The sequence below is a fragment of the Petaurus breviceps genome, unplaced genomic scaffold, assembly GCF_028583685.1.
Source record: "Petaurus breviceps papuanus isolate PSGF00001 unplaced genomic scaffold, PetGlider_PUasm1.0 90977, whole genome shotgun sequence".
Classification (NCBI taxonomy): domain Eukaryota; kingdom Metazoa; phylum Chordata; class Mammalia; order Diprotodontia; family Petauridae; genus Petaurus; species Petaurus breviceps.
In genome coordinates this window covers 45,028,263-45,046,369 of record NW_027187391.1, presented here as the reverse complement: position 1 = coordinate 45,046,369, position 18,107 = coordinate 45,028,263, and the positions used below count along the sequence as shown (strand labels likewise).

The 18,107-nt window shown below is 35.5% G+C and overlaps 1 protein-coding gene across 4 annotated transcripts in view; it reads right to left on the bottom strand.

Moving 5' to 3' along the window:
• SEC63 (SEC63 homolog, protein translocation regulator) overlaps positions 1–18,107 on the bottom strand; it is a 78,703-nt gene that overhangs the window by 27,183 nt on the left and 33,413 nt on the right. For all 4 annotated transcript variants that reach the window (XM_069077103.1, XM_069077106.1, XM_069077105.1 and 1 more), the window contains 10 exons: positions 16,715–16,776; positions 15,194–15,252; positions 10,084–10,134; positions 9,404–9,512; positions 7,299–7,393; positions 7,024–7,156; positions 5,512–5,604; positions 3,427–3,581; positions 2,694–2,841; positions 432–514 (listed from right to left, as the gene is read on the bottom strand). In XM_069077103.1, coding sequence (XP_068933204.1) covers positions 432–514; positions 2,694–2,841; positions 3,427–3,581; positions 5,512–5,604; positions 7,024–7,156; positions 7,299–7,393; positions 9,404–9,512; positions 10,084–10,134; positions 15,194–15,252; positions 16,715–16,776 — 988 coding nt within the window. The remainder of the gene's footprint in view (positions 1–431; positions 515–2,693; positions 2,842–3,426; positions 3,582–5,511; positions 5,605–7,023; positions 7,157–7,298; positions 7,394–9,403; positions 9,513–10,083; positions 10,135–15,193; positions 15,253–16,714; positions 16,777–18,107) is intronic.

Genomic DNA, 18,107 nt, shown 5'->3' with positions numbered 1-18,107 from the left:
AATTCTCATTTACAAGTCTATCTTAGTTAAAGTCAATTAATAGCACTAAAGACTAAATCTGATGTCTCACTGTCTGATGAAGGTAAAACTTGGAAGTTCTTAAGTGCTGCACATTAGTGGAGCACAAATGGTGGCATATTCAAGCATGCTGGTAAGGTTTTCAGTAAAGGGCCAGGTACAGCCCTAAGTCTGCCATTAGGCTGGTCACCAGGTGGCCATAGCAACTCATGAAATTCTCTACTAAGGCTTGGGAGGAGAGGGGGAGGAAGAAAGGGTGAAGGGCTGCAATTTGCATCAGTGAAAAAAGTCTCCACACCAATGAAATCACAGAGATTTTAAGGTAAAAGCACCACTAAAATCTAACAAAAAAAAAGAATACTTTCCACATTTTTAGATTAGTTAAGCAAGCAAAGCAACAAAGAATTACTCACTGCCATTGTCTGCCTTGTCAGTTTGACCAATACTGTGACAAGCGATCCTACAGTGATATTGTTGCTATCTTCATCATCCAACACTGTGACACAAAAGGAATAAAGTGTTAAAAAATGAAAATCGCAAGGTTCTTGGTTCTAAGTCAATCTAAGCAGTAAAATTTCATCAAAACCAACTTAGAGCTTAAGCCCTAGGGATTTAATATTTTGGTGCTCACCAAATAAAGTGGATTTTTAAATATTAGTTAATATGAAATTATAACTTTGTAATAGTATGAAAATTATACAAAAAATTTTTATTTACCTGGCAGTACTCTGCTCTCTTAGGAATTAAATCGGTAAGAGTAGAATCACAATGACTAGCCTATTCTGTGTTCTGTGACACTGTAGTGCCCTGATTCCAACCTCTCCTATTTCTTCTCCAAAAATGTGGACATAAGCCATGGCTCAAGTCCTCAGCTCTATTCATTCTTTTTTTTTTTTTTTTTGCTTTTATGGAGGGCAATAAGGGTTAAGTAACTTGCCCGAGGTTACACGGCTAGTTTTTTTGTGGGGGGGTTAAGTGTCTGAGGCCAGAACTGAACTCGGGTCCTCCTGACTCAGGCACCGGCGCTTTACTCACTGCGCCATCTAGCTGCCCTACTAGTTATTCTTTACTCTCCCTCTTTCCCAGATCTCATCTATCCTCATTGCTTAAATTATTGCCTACAATGCTAACCTTGATTTCTCTTCTGAGTTACTAATGATTATCTGCCCCAGGGATCAGCAAACTAAAGCAAACTAGTGATTTTTACATTTTTAAATAAAGTTTTATTGTATTTATAAATGGAAAAACCATTCCTAGCTCACAGGACATACTAAAACCAGTTTTGGGGGACTCCTGATCTACCTGGATATTCTGCCTTCATCTCAAATTCAAGTACCTCTTAATTTCTCTATTTTTGTTGTTTCAATAACCTTCACTTGAAAGTTGGAAGTCATTCTTGATTTTACCTCTTCCTTTCCCACTATCTCCAATGAGTTATTAAAATTAAGTTGTGATTTATCCACTGCCTCTGCCTCTCTAGCTTTTTACCCTGCGAATATATCCTACATGTTGGCAGAGTAACTTCCCTAAAACACTACTTCACAACTTCAGCCCTCTTTTCCAAAAAACTTTCAGTGGCTCTCCACTGTTTACAAGATGAAACACTGATATTTTAAGGTTTTCAACATTCTGACCCCTATATCCTTCTCCATTATTCTCTTCCACATTCAACTATATGAACCTTTTAAGTTGAATTCATTCCATTAATTAATATTCTTAGGGTTCCATCATTCAACTATTATCAATAGCCCTATGGCATTTATTATCCATTAAGCAATCTTAATCAGAGTACGTGCCCCAAGTCAAATTACTTAGTCTTTATCTCCCTAGGCTAGATGCATGTGTATATGGATCAAAAGACAAGGGAAACCTCATGAAGATGGGAACACCTGACCTTGCACTGAAGATTTAGAATTCAAATGGAGGTCATGAAGAAGATAAAAAGGGCTAGAGCTAGGGAATGGCATGAGGCAAGAAAGCACAAAATATATTTGTGGAAAATTAAATAGTCCAATTTGGTTGGAGTTTAGAGTACATGAAGGTAAGGTGAAATGATGTGCTAAGGATAAAAAATAAAGGCTGCTTCCTCCAGCTCCAAAATGTTACCTTCTACATGCCTGTTAATATTGATAATTAGTCCACAAAAGATAGTGAGGAAAATAGTTTTACTTTTTCCTCAAAATTGAGCCTAAAGAACAAATATGAGAGTAAAGTAAATACAAAAATGTAGTAGAACAATGTAGAGTATGTTTATGTCTTAGTTCACCAAATGAAAACTATCTTCCTCTAAAAGGTATGTAATTTGGGGGCAGCTAGGTGGCGCAGTAAATAGAACACTAGCCTGGAGTCAGGAGGACCTGGGTTCAAATGTGACCTCTACCCGACAACTAGCTGTGTGACTTTGGGCAAGTCACTTAACCCCAACTGCCTTGCCTTCCCCCTCAAAAAAAAAAAAAAAAGGTTAGTGTCACTAGATTGCTGTAGGGGCAGAGAGGTGAAAAATAAAGCTCGAAAAATGTACATTATTTTTAAAAATAAATTAAATTTTCCTGACATATGGGTTACAAGTAATATTAGAAAGAGGAAAGTTGTATTTTTTATTTCTTAAGCAACCATATGAGCACTAATATTTCAAAAGGGGTAGCAGTATTTAGTAACAAAACACGGTCACTTACCCTGTGATTTTATGTCCATAGTCACATATGGAAAACTACCAAGGACAGCCATAACCTCTTCATATTTCTCATCTTCTAAGAAGTGTAGTAAGTTACGGCGATCAGATTCTTTTAGACTTACCAAATCCTGGATAGTTTTGATTTTGAACTTTAAAAAAAGAAAAAAAAAAGCTAAATAAGCCTATTATTAATGGGGGGGAAATTGAGCTTTTTAATTACATCTTCAGTGACTTGAAAAAACATTAAGTGTTTTACATTTTATGCTTTTCAAAGTTTTGTTTATTAAGAATTTTAAAACATCAAATTCAACATTTTATTTGACCTTGCTCTCAAACAGAGCTAAAAACTGTTTGAAAACACACACTGACATTTTAAGAAGAAAAAAATTAACTGAATACTAAAATGCAACAACCAGTTTGATTATTACTTAAAGCCATACAGTAACCTGGCAACAAAAAGCATCTTATAGAGACCATTTCATTAAAATAAAAGGGGGAGTGGGGAGGAGTCACTGTACAATTATATCAGTGGTGTCAGTCACTGTTACAAAAATAACACAATGGTTTCTATCTACTTTATATTAGAAGTAGATTTCTATCTACTAGATAGTAGTTTCTATCTACTTCATATTAGAAATAAGAGCTATTCTCTTAAAGAGTATTCAGTGAAACCAAGACCAACACAAACATGAAAGCATTCATTTTAAAGAACCAAAATATATTCAACTATATACCTTTTTATGATTAGAAACCCGTCTAAGATTGTCCTCTTCAATATGAGGGAGCTGAAGAAGAGGTGATTTAAATTGCTGAAGTCCTTGAACAGACATCTGGGAAAGCTTCATGCAATTCTCCAGGGATCCCAAAGTTGGAGCACGAAACTCCCTTTCTTAGAAAGAATTAAAAAAACAAGGCTGCACTTTTTACATGCTTTACAATATGCTAATATAACCAACACAAAGTAAAGCAAGAGAATTAATTTTGACATTTATACACTGAAAGAAATAACTTTATTTTAAATCCAGTAAAACTTCAAACAGGAAAAAGTATACCTTCCAAGAAATCAACAAGAAAGGAAGGGTACTGTAAAGAAAATAATTCTCTTTTCAAAAGTTCAAAGAACACCCTGCAATAACCACTAGTTTGATAATCACTTCTATTGACAGTCATAAACTAACATACCCTTTTACCAAGAACAAGAACAAGTTGAAAGCTTGCTAAGAATTTAGGTATCTTTGTTATTTTTTCCTATGTTTTGCAAACAACTCTGTAATGCTGATAGAAGAATATAAATTCATCTAATGAGCAGCTAAAGTTAAATGTTAACTTAAACCTAAATGTGCCTTTCTTCTCCACTTAGTATTTCTTCCATATCAATGGGTTCAAATGAGATAACTAACAAAATCAATCAGTGCCAAACATACTGCCAGTTTCACTAAGAAAATGAATGTGTTTTTAAAAACTAATTTCTGGAATTTTCTTCCCCCTACTGAATACTCACATCCTCTTCAGAGAATGTGAGTCTTTTCTTAGTACCAGTTTACTCCATATCCATTAAGTCCCAGAATTTAAAAAGCTTTAAAAAAGCATGACTCTAACCTTACTTCTACAATGGAGAATTACCTAACACCAAAAGATTCAAAGGGAAAGAAAAGAGAGAAGAGAAAAGAATTGAAATCTTTGCAAATCAAACCTAGCAGTAACATTGAAATAAAATCCTGGAAGATGATATGCTTTCTGTAGGAAAAAAATGTTCATCTACCATTCTATGTATATGATACCCAGACCTTTATATCTAGCCCTAATCTCTCTTTAGAGCTCTAATCAAACCTGAATCCCAACTCTTTTCAACATCTAGAACCTATCCTATAAGCATCTCAAACTCAATGGGTCCAAAACATAACTTCTTATCTCTTCTCTCCAATACTCCCCGTTGCCCAAACTTTAGCTTTCCTATTTCTTTTGAGGGCATCATCCTTCCAGTTACTCATGCTCCCAACTTGTCATTTTAGACTCCTCTTTGTCATGCTCCCTATATATTCAATATAGTGTCACTTATGCCTCCTACATTTCTTATATACATTCATTTCTTTCTACTCACACAGCCACCAAGTGCAGGTCCACCTATACTGTCAAACATGCTCCCTTTTTCTAGTGCTTTTGCTCTGTCCCAAGAGGAGGAAGTGTTAAGGGAAAATGCCTTTTGTTTTTATATATTAGCTATCAATAAAACTTTTAAAATAATAACAAATATTGGGATTTATCAGCTTATCATACTTATCAGCTAAGACAATGGAGAACAAAACAACAGAAAGACCTGAAAAATAAAACTATAGCTAAGAGGATTCAGTTTAGAAGTGACACAACAGGGCAGCTAGGTGGCACAGTGAATAAAGCGCTGGCCCCGGAGTCAGGAGGACTTGAGTTTGGTTCCAGCCTCAGACAATTAACAAAAAAAAACTAGCCGTGTAACCTTGGGCAAGTTACTTAACCCCAATTACCCTCCAAAAGGCCAAAAAAAAAAAGAAAAAGAAATGACACAATATACCCTTATACTCTGAGGTCCTATTTTTCATTTTTTTAAACTATTTGATATTACATATGATTTTTCTTTAAATACTTTAAAATGAATTAACTAATTCTTATCCTTTTATTATAAATATGTCTTTATATAAAACAATAACAAAAAAGGAAAGAGGAAAAAGACAAACATTGATGGTCAAACTTCATTTAAGTATCAGTAAATCTGCGAATATTGTGAATTTTAATCTACATATGCTTGCAAGAAAGAGGACAAGATAATTATGTTTCCTCCTCACCTTCGCGGCTCCGAGCCATTATTATTAGTTGGCAGATTACATTAACCATTTCTTGCAGTAAGGCAGGGCACTTTTTCAGGATAAACTGCTGATCTACAAAATAATCAAAAATCTCAGGGAAATGTTGCTAGTTTTTAATGACTACATCATCTTTATTAATTGTAGCAACAAGAACTATTTAAACTCACTCCCACATGCCAGAAAAACTTAGATATTTTGCTTTGATTACAATGTTATAAAGTTACCTTAAAAAGTCTTCCTAAACCTCATCATAATGAAGTCAGGCAACCCTATGATACCTCAAACCCAAAATTAGAAAGAATTTTTAACATAAAGCTTAGGAATTTACTTCTCTACTTTTTTCTCCAGCAGATTTAATCCTGCTTTATTTCAGAAACCTGAGAAATTACCACCATTTGGTAAAATTTTCATGTTAACTACAATTACTGACAGGCAAAAAACTAAGAATAAATATTAAATAAACTCATTCCTACAAAGAAGAGCATTTTTAAAAAGTAAAAAATTACTACTCAGAGTAATATTTAACTCTGTCATTCATTCTTACTGTACCAAATATAGAAAACATGATTCGTGCATCCATCATATTTTTAACCTACACAAAAATGATTTTAAAAGAAATATGGACACAAGTCAACACTGAAAATTGATGAGAAGACATAAATGGTTATAAAGATCTCAGCAGCCAAGGCAAAATAAAGCTTATTCCTGACTTGAGTCAGTAATAAGAATTGTCAGGACAATTCATCAATTAATCAGTATTTAACTGTCTAGTTTTCAGAAACACCTATTAAGATTTCTTTTCTGGATTAAATTAATAAAAAGTTTTGTAAATATTTCATTTTTTGTAAAATTTCAATTTAAAAACATCCAAAAAATAAATAGTTTTCCCAAAATCACTGATGCTTCAAAAGACTCTCCAATCCACAGTTTTATTTTAAAGTGTTTTGGACCTATGATAATTTTAATGGACACTAAATAAAGAAGCTTGAATACTGGCCATGGATCTAAAACTATAAAAAGGATCTATAAAATCATCAAAGATCTCAGGGGACCTTTTCTAATTTTTATGGCTAAATAATAATATCCATGGAAGCATCCATATGATCCCCTACCCTATCCCAACCACTACCCTCCCATCCTCAATCTATAACTGTTTTTGTAGAAAAGAAGGCCATTATCTCAAGCCTCTGAAGGGGAAGGAGAGCTTTTTTTTTTTGGTTCTTTTAAGAAAGGCTACACATAATTTGAAAGTAACCATTCCCAAAAATTGTCACCTTGAAAGAAAATATTAAATTTTAACAAATCAAAATATCTGACATATCAGGCTATTTGTAAAGTAATTACATAGCATATAGATTCCTTTTTTTAAAGGGTCCTTGAGCAATTATTTGATTGAGAAGAAATAGCTATATAAACACTATAGTATGAGGTTTAATTAAATCTGATGCTTTGGTCCCATTAAAGCCTTTTAGATGTTAGAATCATAATTACCTTCTTCAAGTGTTTCAGGAATTTTCATCCTAGCAAGATGAGAGAGTAAAAGAACTCTGGCCTTCAAGCTGTATGGGCAGGTAAGTGGAGGCTCATTCTTCTTTAAATTAATACCGCCAATTTCTCTGATTAGCTAGGCAAATGAGATAAATACTTAATATACAGACACACACACGTATATATACATGCATTCACACATATACACATATACATACACAGTAGCACTGTATTTAATACCCAAACATCAAGCAAAACACTTTTGGAAATGACCTAACCTGGGGTATTTGAATATTATCTGCCGGTCTGCTCGTGGCATCTTTATTATACTGAGGATCAAATTCAGAGGCTCCAGCTAATACCATTATGAGACCTATCAAAACAATAAAAATTAGAAAAATAAATTAATTTGCATATCTACTAAAATCCCCTAGACAACTCATTAACACTAGCATAATAAATACTACTTTGTACCATACTTCATGGTAGGTTTACTGAAACTTCAACAATAGCAAAAACAAATTTTTGCTCTTTACTATGTATTCCTAGGGTATTATTTTGAGACAGAAACATGCCTCACTCTTAAAATTAATATATTACTACAAATCAGCAGTAACATACATCACTAACTTCAGATTCCAAAAGAATCTGTTAAAAATAAACAAATTCTATTCAAAAAAAGTTGTGCCAAAGTGTCTCTAAACTAAAAATAGAATGCAAATATCTCTTTACCCATTGCAAAATAAAAGGTTCCTGGAGGCAAAAGCCAAATATATTCAAAATCTTAACCCATATCAACCTAGGTAATATGGCACCATGGATTCACTGGATATTATCTGGTTGAAGAGGAAGCCCCTTTTAGCAGCCTTTCTTAAGAACCATTAATTTTAAAGTTACTAAAATACAAGCTACTGAAATATTAAATACAATAATAAAATATCAATGCCTTGGAAACGTCAGGCTCCTGAAACAAACCACAAATGCTATTCTACTATATAATATTCACTATTGTCAAAAAACCTCCTATATCCTATCATAAGCATGCAATACCTTCAAAAAAAGGAAAAAACTTACACTTAACACAAGCCAAGATACTGTTATATAGGAAGAGAGAAATCAACTATTTCTCAATCACTCATTTCTCAAAAATTTGCAATTTAGGGGTGGCTAGGTGGCACAGTGAATAGAGCACCAGCCCTGGAGTCAGGAGGACTTGAGTTCAAATCCAGTGACACACACTTAACACTTACTAGCCATGTGACCTTGGGCAAGTCACTTAACCCCAACTGCCCTACGTTCCCCCCTCCAAAAAAGCAAAAAAAAAAAAATTTGACATTTGTTTACACCTCAGTCACATGTGCCTAATATCCATCTGGGAAATTTATAGCCTAATTTCCAAGGAAAATGATTCGAGAATCAAGAATATAATTATAGGTAAGTCCAAGATAAGTCTGAAAATCTGTTTGGCATTTTTTTATTTTTAAAAGAACATATTAATGAAATGTAACATGTGAAATGTTGTGAATTTGAAATATTTTTGTGGTTCTGCTAAAGAATGAGTTCCTCATTCTGCAAAAGGACATGCACACAAAGGTAGAGGATATAGGAAAACAGATGTGAACTTATTAGAGCTGTCTAGAAGTATAATAGGAGATCATGCCTCAGGATATAGTGAGTTCTTTATCACAGAAGGTCTTCAAGCAGAGACTCCTAATTGGTGAAAGGTTATAGAGAGAATTCATGCTTCAGGTAGGGTTTAGACTAAAAAATCTAAGGCTCCCTTCAAATTCTAAGACTCAATAGTTTTGGAATGCGGCAAGTTATGAATAAAATTTATAAAGAAAAGTAGTTTTGCAGCACAGAAATGAACTTTTAGTAAAGTGTCCATGAGCAGGAGAAAAACAGGATAGTCACCTTCTTAAACCCAAATACAGTCTAGCAGTTTTCTTTCAATATGCTAAATATCAAGGATCCTTTTACATTTATTAAGACAAAACTGTACATCTAGTTCTTAAGCATCAAATTTCAGATGAAAAATAACCAAATGAATAATTCAAATACTGAAATTGAGAAATGTAAAGTATATTAGCATCCTCTCGCAATTTTAGTAATTTAAAATAAACCATTTATTTTATGGTCTTGATATGGAAAATTAGAATTTCTTCAGTACAAGCATTTCTCTAACATACTGAACAAATATAAAATTACTTTTATTAACTAAATATAACTATAACTAGTTTATAAATATATATATATTATGTATATATAGCTTATAAGTAAACTAAATATAAAATGCTATAAAATTTATAGATTTTTAAGTACAGAATAAGATGTATCCTAAACTACAAAACTAATGACAGAACATCACGTTTACTTCACTCACGTTTCATATCCATGTTTCGAGTTTTATACACAAAATATGTATAGATTTGAGTTGTGCGGATTAAGATCTGGTCTCCACTATAGCGTATTGATCTATACCACCAAGAGCCCTAAGACATAAATAAAATAATATGAAAAACCAAACTGACAGCAACAATTCTTTTCTTGGACAAAAAACTCCAAAATGAAAACTGTGTTTTTTAAAAAAGTTAATTTTATGAATTTCTAAGAGCCAACATTCCCCAACTTCCCCTAATATCTCAAAGGCAACTAACTAATAATAAGTGAAATATGGCATAAATGCCAGTTTATTCCAGATCAACAACAATTAATTGATGCTAACATTAGATTGGGTTAAACGTAAATATCTTCTGTGTTTATCAACGAATTAATACATCAATGTTCAAGTTTCAGCTAGAATTTGTTTTAAGACAAGAGCATAACAAAGAGTGTCCTAAACAAAATTCTGGGCCAAAAGTTTAAGCAGAACAATATAAAGTTCAAGAAGCTAATTTAAAATCAATCAAGTGAAAAGCAACTTCAAATAAAATGTCATACAAAATAAGGTGTCTAACTTTTAGGCTCAAATATTTAGTAACATCCTTTATAATTAAAATTCACAAATATTCCAACCTAAGTTTAGTACTAAAAACAAAATAAATTCCCATTTTTAATTCTTACCACTACAACTGGAAGGATAACCATAAATGCCAGCCCATATACAAGCAAAACCTAGAGATGGAAGAAGGGGAAAAAGAATTATCTACATCATGAAGAATACATGAATTATCATAAATAACACATTTTATGGACAAGGTTAGGAAAAAATACACAGTAAGAGATATTGTCAGGGGCAGCCAGGTAGCACAGTGAGTAAGAGCACTGGCCCCAGAGTCGGGATGACCTGGGAACGAATCCGGACTCAGACACTTAGCACCCACCCAGAAACACCTGGCCATGTAACCTTGAGCAAGTTACTTAACCCCAATTGCTTAGGGGTGGCCAGATGGCTCAGCGACTAAGAGCACTGGCCCCAGAGTTGGGATGACCTGGGATCAAATCCAGGCTCAGATACTTAGCACCACACCCAGAAACATCTGGCCGTGTAACCTTGAGTAAGTTACTTAACCCCAATTGCTTTAAAAAAAAAAGAGAGATATTGACAAGATCTACCATCAACTGCTAACTTTTTTTTTCATTTTTTCAAATGCTTTATTAACTTCTGATTTACGTCATTAATTTCCACCAGATTTTGAGTTACAAATTTTCTCCCTGTTTTTCCCCTACCCACCACCCCAAAATAGCAATCCCACAGGATATCCCCTCTTCCAATCGGCTCTCTCCCACATCTTCTCCAATATATCTCCTTAGACTTTTCCAGTAGGGCATGGTGGATCTCTATGCCCCAGTGCCTGTATATCTTATTTCCCAATTACATGTAAAATAGTATTAATAATAGTACATATATATAGATATGTACATACATATATGTATATATTCAATTTTAAACATTTGATTTTAAAACTTTGAATTCCAGATTCATTCCCTTCCTCTCTTGTCACCCACCCTTACTAGAAAGTTAAGCAGTTCAGTATAGGTTGTACATGTGTAGCTAATGCAAAACATTAACATAGTAGATATATTGTAAAAGACTGACCAAATTTCCCTCCCTCCTATCCCACCTCCCACTTGTTCTATTCTCTACTTTGATCCTGTCCCTTTTCAAAAGTGAGTGTTTCCAACTTCCCTCCCTGCCCCAGCCTGCCCTCCCTTCCATCATCCCCCCCTCTCATCCCCTTCCCCCCTACCATCCTGTAGGGTGAGATACCCTATTTAGTGTGTATGTCATTCCCTCCCCGAGCCAAATTCAATGAGAATAAGGTTGACCCATTCCCTTTTGCCTTCCTATTCTTCCCCTCCATTGTAACCATTTTCTCTTGCCTCTTCTATATGAGACAGTTTACCCCATTATGTCTCTCTCCATCTCCTCTCATTACATTCCTCTCTCACCTCTTAAGTATCAGCCCTTCCTATTAAATTGGATCTGTGCCCTCTATCTATATATACCTGTAATAATATATACACATTCACATGCCCGTATACCCTCCAATATAGACACACACACACACACATACACACACACACACATATAGACACACAAGAATATATATATAAATGTATATTGATTGTGATATTTATATATATATATATATATATATATATATATATATATTTCTATTCCCTTCAGAAAAGTTTCATTAGTTACAATTATCATTTTTCCATGTAGGAATGTTAATAGTTCAACTCTGATCAGTGGCTTATGATTTCCCTGTTTACCTTCTCAAGCTTCTCTTGCTTCTTGTATCTGAATGTCAAATTTTCTATTCAACTCTGGTTTTTTCATTAAGAATGCTTGAAAGTCCTCTGTTCCATTGAATGACCATATTTCCTCTGAAACATGATACTCAGTTTTGCTGGGTAGGTGACTCTTGGTTTTAATCCCAGCTCCTCTGCCCTCCGGAATATCCTATTCCAGGCCCTTCGATCCCTCAGTGTAGAAGCTGCCATCCCGAGTTATCCTGATTGTGTTTCCACAATATTCAAATTGTTTCTTCCTGGCTGCTTATAATATTCTCTCCTTGATCTGGGAATTCCAGAACCTGGCTATAATATTCCTAGGAGTTTTCTTTTTGGGATCTTTTTCAGGAGGTGATTGGCGGATTCTTTCAACCCCTATTTTGCCTTCTGGTTCTAAAACATCAGGGCATTTTTCCTTGAGAATTTCTTGGAGGATGATTTCTAGGTTCTTTCTTTGATCAGGGCTTTTAGGTACTTCAATAATTTTTAAATTATCTCTCCTGGATCTATTTTCCAGGTCAGTGGTTTTTCCCATGAGATATTTCACATTGCCTTCTATTCTTTCATTTGTTTGGATCTGTTTAACAGCATCTTGATTTCTCTTAAAGTCACTAGCTTCCCTTTGCTCCATTCTAAATCTGAGGGAATGATTATCCTCATTGAGCTTTTCAGATTCTTTTTCCATCTGGCATATTTGGCTTTTTAAGGCATTCCTCTCCTCATTGCCTTTTTGAGCCTCTTTTGCCAATTGAGTTAAGTCTGTTTTTTAAGGTATGATTTTCCTCAGTCAGGCTGTTGACTCTCATTTCATAATTTTCTTGCATTGTTCTCATTTCTCTTCCCAATTTCCTCCACTTCTCTTATCTGCTTCTTAAGGTCCTCTATGGCCTGTAACCAGCTCGTATTTTCCTTTGAAGTTTTTGGTGCAGGAGTTCTGACTTCACTGTCTCCCCCTCCCCCCGCCCCCACTCCATGCTTTGCTCTTTTTTTCCCCAAAATAGGAGTCTAATATTGGGTTCTTCTGTTTGCTTTGTTTCCTTTGCCTGGTCATGTCACCCCTCAGTCACCTGACCCCTGGGCTTTTTGCCACAGTAGGACTCTGCCACCAGACAGGGGAGCTTTCATCCCAAACGCTGGGGTTTTCTCAGCTGCCGGAGGTATTAGTTGGGTGCCCTCTCTGAGGCCTCTACATGCTCTGGCGTCATACCCCCCAGGACCTCCACCCTAGAGTGCAATTCAGATCCAAGCAGGTTAAAGCAAGAGCAATTACCCCTCAGACTGGTGCTTAGTCCCCCTACACTCTGCAGGCCAGCAGCTGAAGCTGCAACGTGGCACAGGCTAATCCAAGGGTCTCAGCAGCTTCTCGCCCTGGGGGCAAAAGCTGAAGCTCTCCCAACTACTGGTCCCAAAGTACACACTGCATTGACCTCTCACTTTGTCCTTAGCATCTATGTGTTGATAAATTTGGGAACGGCCACAGCTGCTGGTGATTTGGAGTCCCTCTGGCCACCAGCTGGTCAGGCCTGCCCTGGGGCTAAAACTTCCAACTCACATGGATGCTGTGCTGGCCAATTCCTGCCGGGCTGCCCTCAGCAGGAGGTTAGCTTCTCTGTGTCATTTTGTGGGTTCTGCAGCTCCAAAGTTTGTTTAGAGTCCCCTTTTACATGGATTGGGGAAGGTGGAAGCTGGAGCCACGTGGAGGTCCTACTTCTACTCTGCCATCTTGACCCTGCCCCCTGCTAACTTGTTTAGCAGTACAGAAAAAAAACCCTAAATAAACTACTGAAATGTTCATTTCAATGGTATCCTGATTGTTGGCATTTAACTCCCACCCAGTAGGTCCTGGATTCCTGGTCTTGGCCTCTCAAATGCCTCGTCTTGTCTGGCTACACTCCTAAACTCTTACTGCTCTGACTTTTAGAACTGTGTGATCCTTAAATCTTTTCTTGTGTCATTCTAAGATTCCTAACCTAGTGCTTCCCCTTACTTCTAATGACTATCTACAGATTCTGCCTGGCAAGCCTTGTCACATCCCATGCCAAAGCATGACAAATATGTCTATGGTAAATTAATAAGATTACAGTGGCCAGTCACAATGATTCTTACAGATCTGTTGCTCTGCCATAAAACAAGATAATATCTAATAAATAATTACAGATACTTTCAACTGAAAATATTATTAAATCATCTCACATGACTCAAAGCAAGATAGTAAGTAAAAATGTTAAGTACATCATATATAGGATGAAGATTTAGAATCTTACGGACCATCTAGTACAAGCCCCTTATTTTACAGATGAGGAAACTAAAGACAAAAAAGTTAAAATGATTTACAGAGATAGTTAATTAGCACAGATGGGATTTAAAACCATGTCCTCTTATTCCAAATACAATGCTAATCATCTAACAATGCTGCCTTTCCTCTCCTATGTCCAATCAAGAAATAAAGTGATTCCCAAGTTGTTGGGTTTTTTTGAGTTACAATGACATTACTACTTATTCTGACACCTTATAGTGTATTTGGAACATATTGTAAATCCAACAAGATAGGGGTAAAACATGTAAGAAAGGCTGCCAAAGGGGCGGCTAGGTGGTGCAGTGAATAGAGCACTGGCGCTGGAGTCAGGAGGACCTGAGTTCAAATCTGACCTCAGACACTTAACACTTACTAGCCATGTGACCTTGGACAAGTCACTTAACCCCAACTGCCCTCCAAAAAAAAAAAAAAAAGAAAGGTTGCAGATCACTGGGTTAAAATTCTCAAATTTTTCTTTTTTTTCCCCCTTTTTGGAGGGCAACTTGGGTTAAATGACTTACCCAAGGTCACATGGCTAGTTTTTGTGTTAAGTATCTGAGGCCAGATTTGAACTCAGTTCCTCCTGAATCCAGGGCCGGTGCTCTATTCACTGCACCACCTAGCTGCCCCAATTATTCTCAAATTTTTCAAAAGGAATTATCACCCATTTTAGATGCTGAGTACCTTTAGCATTTTTGCTACCATCATGCACTTGTCCCTCCCTTGCAGCAATAAAAATGGACCAATTTCCTCATTCATTATCTTAAGAATTCTACATTATGTAACAAAAAACAGGTTCAGTCTTTTTTTCAGTTCTGCCCAATTCTTTGGGACCCCATTTGCAGTTTTCTTGGCAAAGATACTGGAATTGTTTGCCATTTCCTTCTCCAGGTCATTTTACATATGAGGAAACTGAGACAAATAGGATTAAGTGATTTGCCAGAGTATCACAGCTAGTAAATGTCTGAGATTTGAACTCGGGGAAATGAGCCTTCCTGACTCCAAATCCAGCACTCTATTCACTTGTAACACCTAGTTGCCCCCAAAAGAACAGGGCAATACACTAAACTTGTATCTAGCAGTCTCATATCATACACAACCATCACATTTATGAAGCCTTTAACTGAGAAAACTTACCAAAATTGAGTTTTTCTGATCCACAATCCAAGCTGGCAAAGCAATTCCAAAACTTGTGGCTAAAAGGATAAAACATGCAAGTTTCTAAAAGGAATTTCAACTTATTATATAAGGCTTTATTTAGGAGACTAAAAAAAGTACTTGAGAATGTACCAAATTTGTGAATCTCAAATTTACAAGGCAATAATCTACAGATTTTAATGGAGAAATTTAGGACTCAAATAACTTCTTGATGAAGAGCTCCAAAAAGATTTTTTTTCTATTTTTGGACCTGAAATTTTGTAATAATTTAAATAGGAAAAAAACAGAATTTTCAACCACCTCTTTATAAGTTAGTTTGAAGTAATTTGTCAATTACACTGATTTTTATATTTATTTCTTGATTGTGTTTTTTCTTAGAAATTTTCTGGGCCTGACTCTTCAACCTAGTTTCTTAGATTAAGGGAAAAAATGTATTTAACTGACACTTACTTTACACAGGATATATGTTTCACTCAAACTTTTGAAATATTCCTATTCACTCTTTTAAAAAAGATATGCTTTTTTAAAAAAATTGTATTTATTTTAGTCTTCAACATTCATTTTCACAAGATTTTGAGTTCCAGATTTTCTCCCCATCTTTCCCCCTCCCCCCATCCCAAGGTGGCATGCATTCTTATTACCTCTTCCCCTAATCTGCCCTCCCCTCAAACACCCTTACCTTCTGTCCCCCTCTCCCTCACTTTCTTGTAGGGCAAGATAGATTTTTATACCCCATTGCCTGTACATCTTATTTCCCAGCTGCATGTAAAAACAATTTTTAACCTTTGTTTTTAAAACTTAAAACTCTGAGTTCAAAATTCTCTCCCTTCTTCCCTCCCCAGCTACCCTCATTGAGAAGGCAAGTAATTCAATACAGATTATATATGTGTAGTTATGCAAAACTCTTGCAGAATATGTTGTGAAAGACTAATTATATTCCCTTCCATCCTATCCCACCCCCCATTTATACTATTCTCTCCTTTGACCCTGTCCCTTTGCAGAGTGTTTGCTCCCAACTACCCCCTCCCCAATCTGTCCTCCCTTCTATCATTCCCTCCCATCCTACTTTCCTGTAAGGTAAGATACTCAACTGAGTGTGTATGTTATTCCCTCCTTAAGCCAAATTCGATGAGAGTAAGGTTCATTCATTCCCTCTCACCTCCCCCCTCTTCCCCTCCGCAAAAGCTTTATCTTGCCTCTTTTATGTGAGATAATTCCCCATTCTATCTCTCCCTTTCTCCATCTTCCAATATATTCCCTTCTCACCCCTTAATTTTATTTTTTAGATATCATCCCTTCATATTCATCTCACCCTGTGTGTATGTGTGCTTGTGTATGTATGTCTATGTAAATGTATGCATGTGTGCATAGACAGACAGACAGATAGATATTCCCTCCAACTATCCTATACTAAGAAAGGTCTAAAGATATGCTTTCTAATCTAGTGATAAATTTTGCAACATCCACCCCTATAACACTAGAAATTGTAAAATCCATTACCTTGTGGCCCATCTGGATTTCCATATTCTTCCCAATTTTTCCGAGATTCTTCATCAGTTAAACTAGCATGAAAAAAAATTCAAAAATCAGAAAGATATACTAACATTAACAAATACTTACACATAGTGCCACTTTGCATTTCCAAGATGTATAATTTTCCAAGTATTTTCATATACTTTGCCTAGCATGATCTTTACAACAACCTTGAGAAGTATACAGGGGCAGGTATTATGATTCTTATACCGGAGATGAGTATCAGGTAAAAGTCAAGAGTTTGATAAAGAGAAAACAAAAAATAGAAACAGATGTGCAAAAACTCATTGAAGAAAATAACTACTTAAAAATGAAACTGGGCAAATGGAAGCTAAATGACTCCATGAGATATCAAGAATCAAAGAAAATCAAAAGAATGGAGGAAAAAAAAACAAGAAAATGTGAAATATCTCATTGGAAAAACAAATGACCTGGAAAACTGATTCAGGAGAGATAATTTAAGAATTACTAGATTACCTAAAAGTCATGATCAAAGGGGAAAAGAAGTGTAGACTAGACAGCATATTTTATGTATGTTCCTATCTGTAATGAGACTGCAGTTCTTTCTTTGGGGATGGATAGGATTTTTCATCATAAGTCCTTCAGAGTTGTCTTGGTTGCATTGCTGAGAATAGCCAAGTCATTCACAGTTGATTATCTTTATTGCTGTTACAGTTTTACAATGTTCTCCTGATTCTACACATTTCACTTTCCATCAATTCATGTAAGTCTTTCCAGGTTTTTCTGAGAGCATCTTGTTTGTCATTTCTTATACCACAATAATATTCTATCACAATCATATGCCACAGCTTGTTCAACTATTTCCCAATTGATGGGAGACACCCTGACTTTCAAATCTTAGCCACCACTAAAAGAGTTGCTATAAATATTTTTATATTTTTTTCTTTTTTCCCTTCATTTTAATCTCTTTGGGATCTCTTTTCATCTCTTACTGAATTCAAAAGGTATGCACAGTTTTATAGCCCTTTGGGGTATAGGTTCAAATTGCTCTCCAGAATGTTTGGATCAGTTCACAACTCTACCAATAGCATGTTAGTGTCCCAGTCTTCCCATATCCTCTCCAACATTTATCATTTTCCTCTTCTGTCATATTAGCCAATATGACAGGTGCGAAGTGGTACAACAGAGTTGTTTTAATTTGCATTTCTTTAATCAATAGTGATTCAGAGAATTTTTCATGACTATAGATAGCTTTAATTTCTTCATCTGAAAACTGCCTTTTCATATCCTTTGAGCATTTATCAGTTAGGGAATGACTTATATTCTTATAAATTTGACTCAATTCTCTATATATTTGAGAAATGAGGCCTTTATTGGAAACACTTGATATAAAAATTGT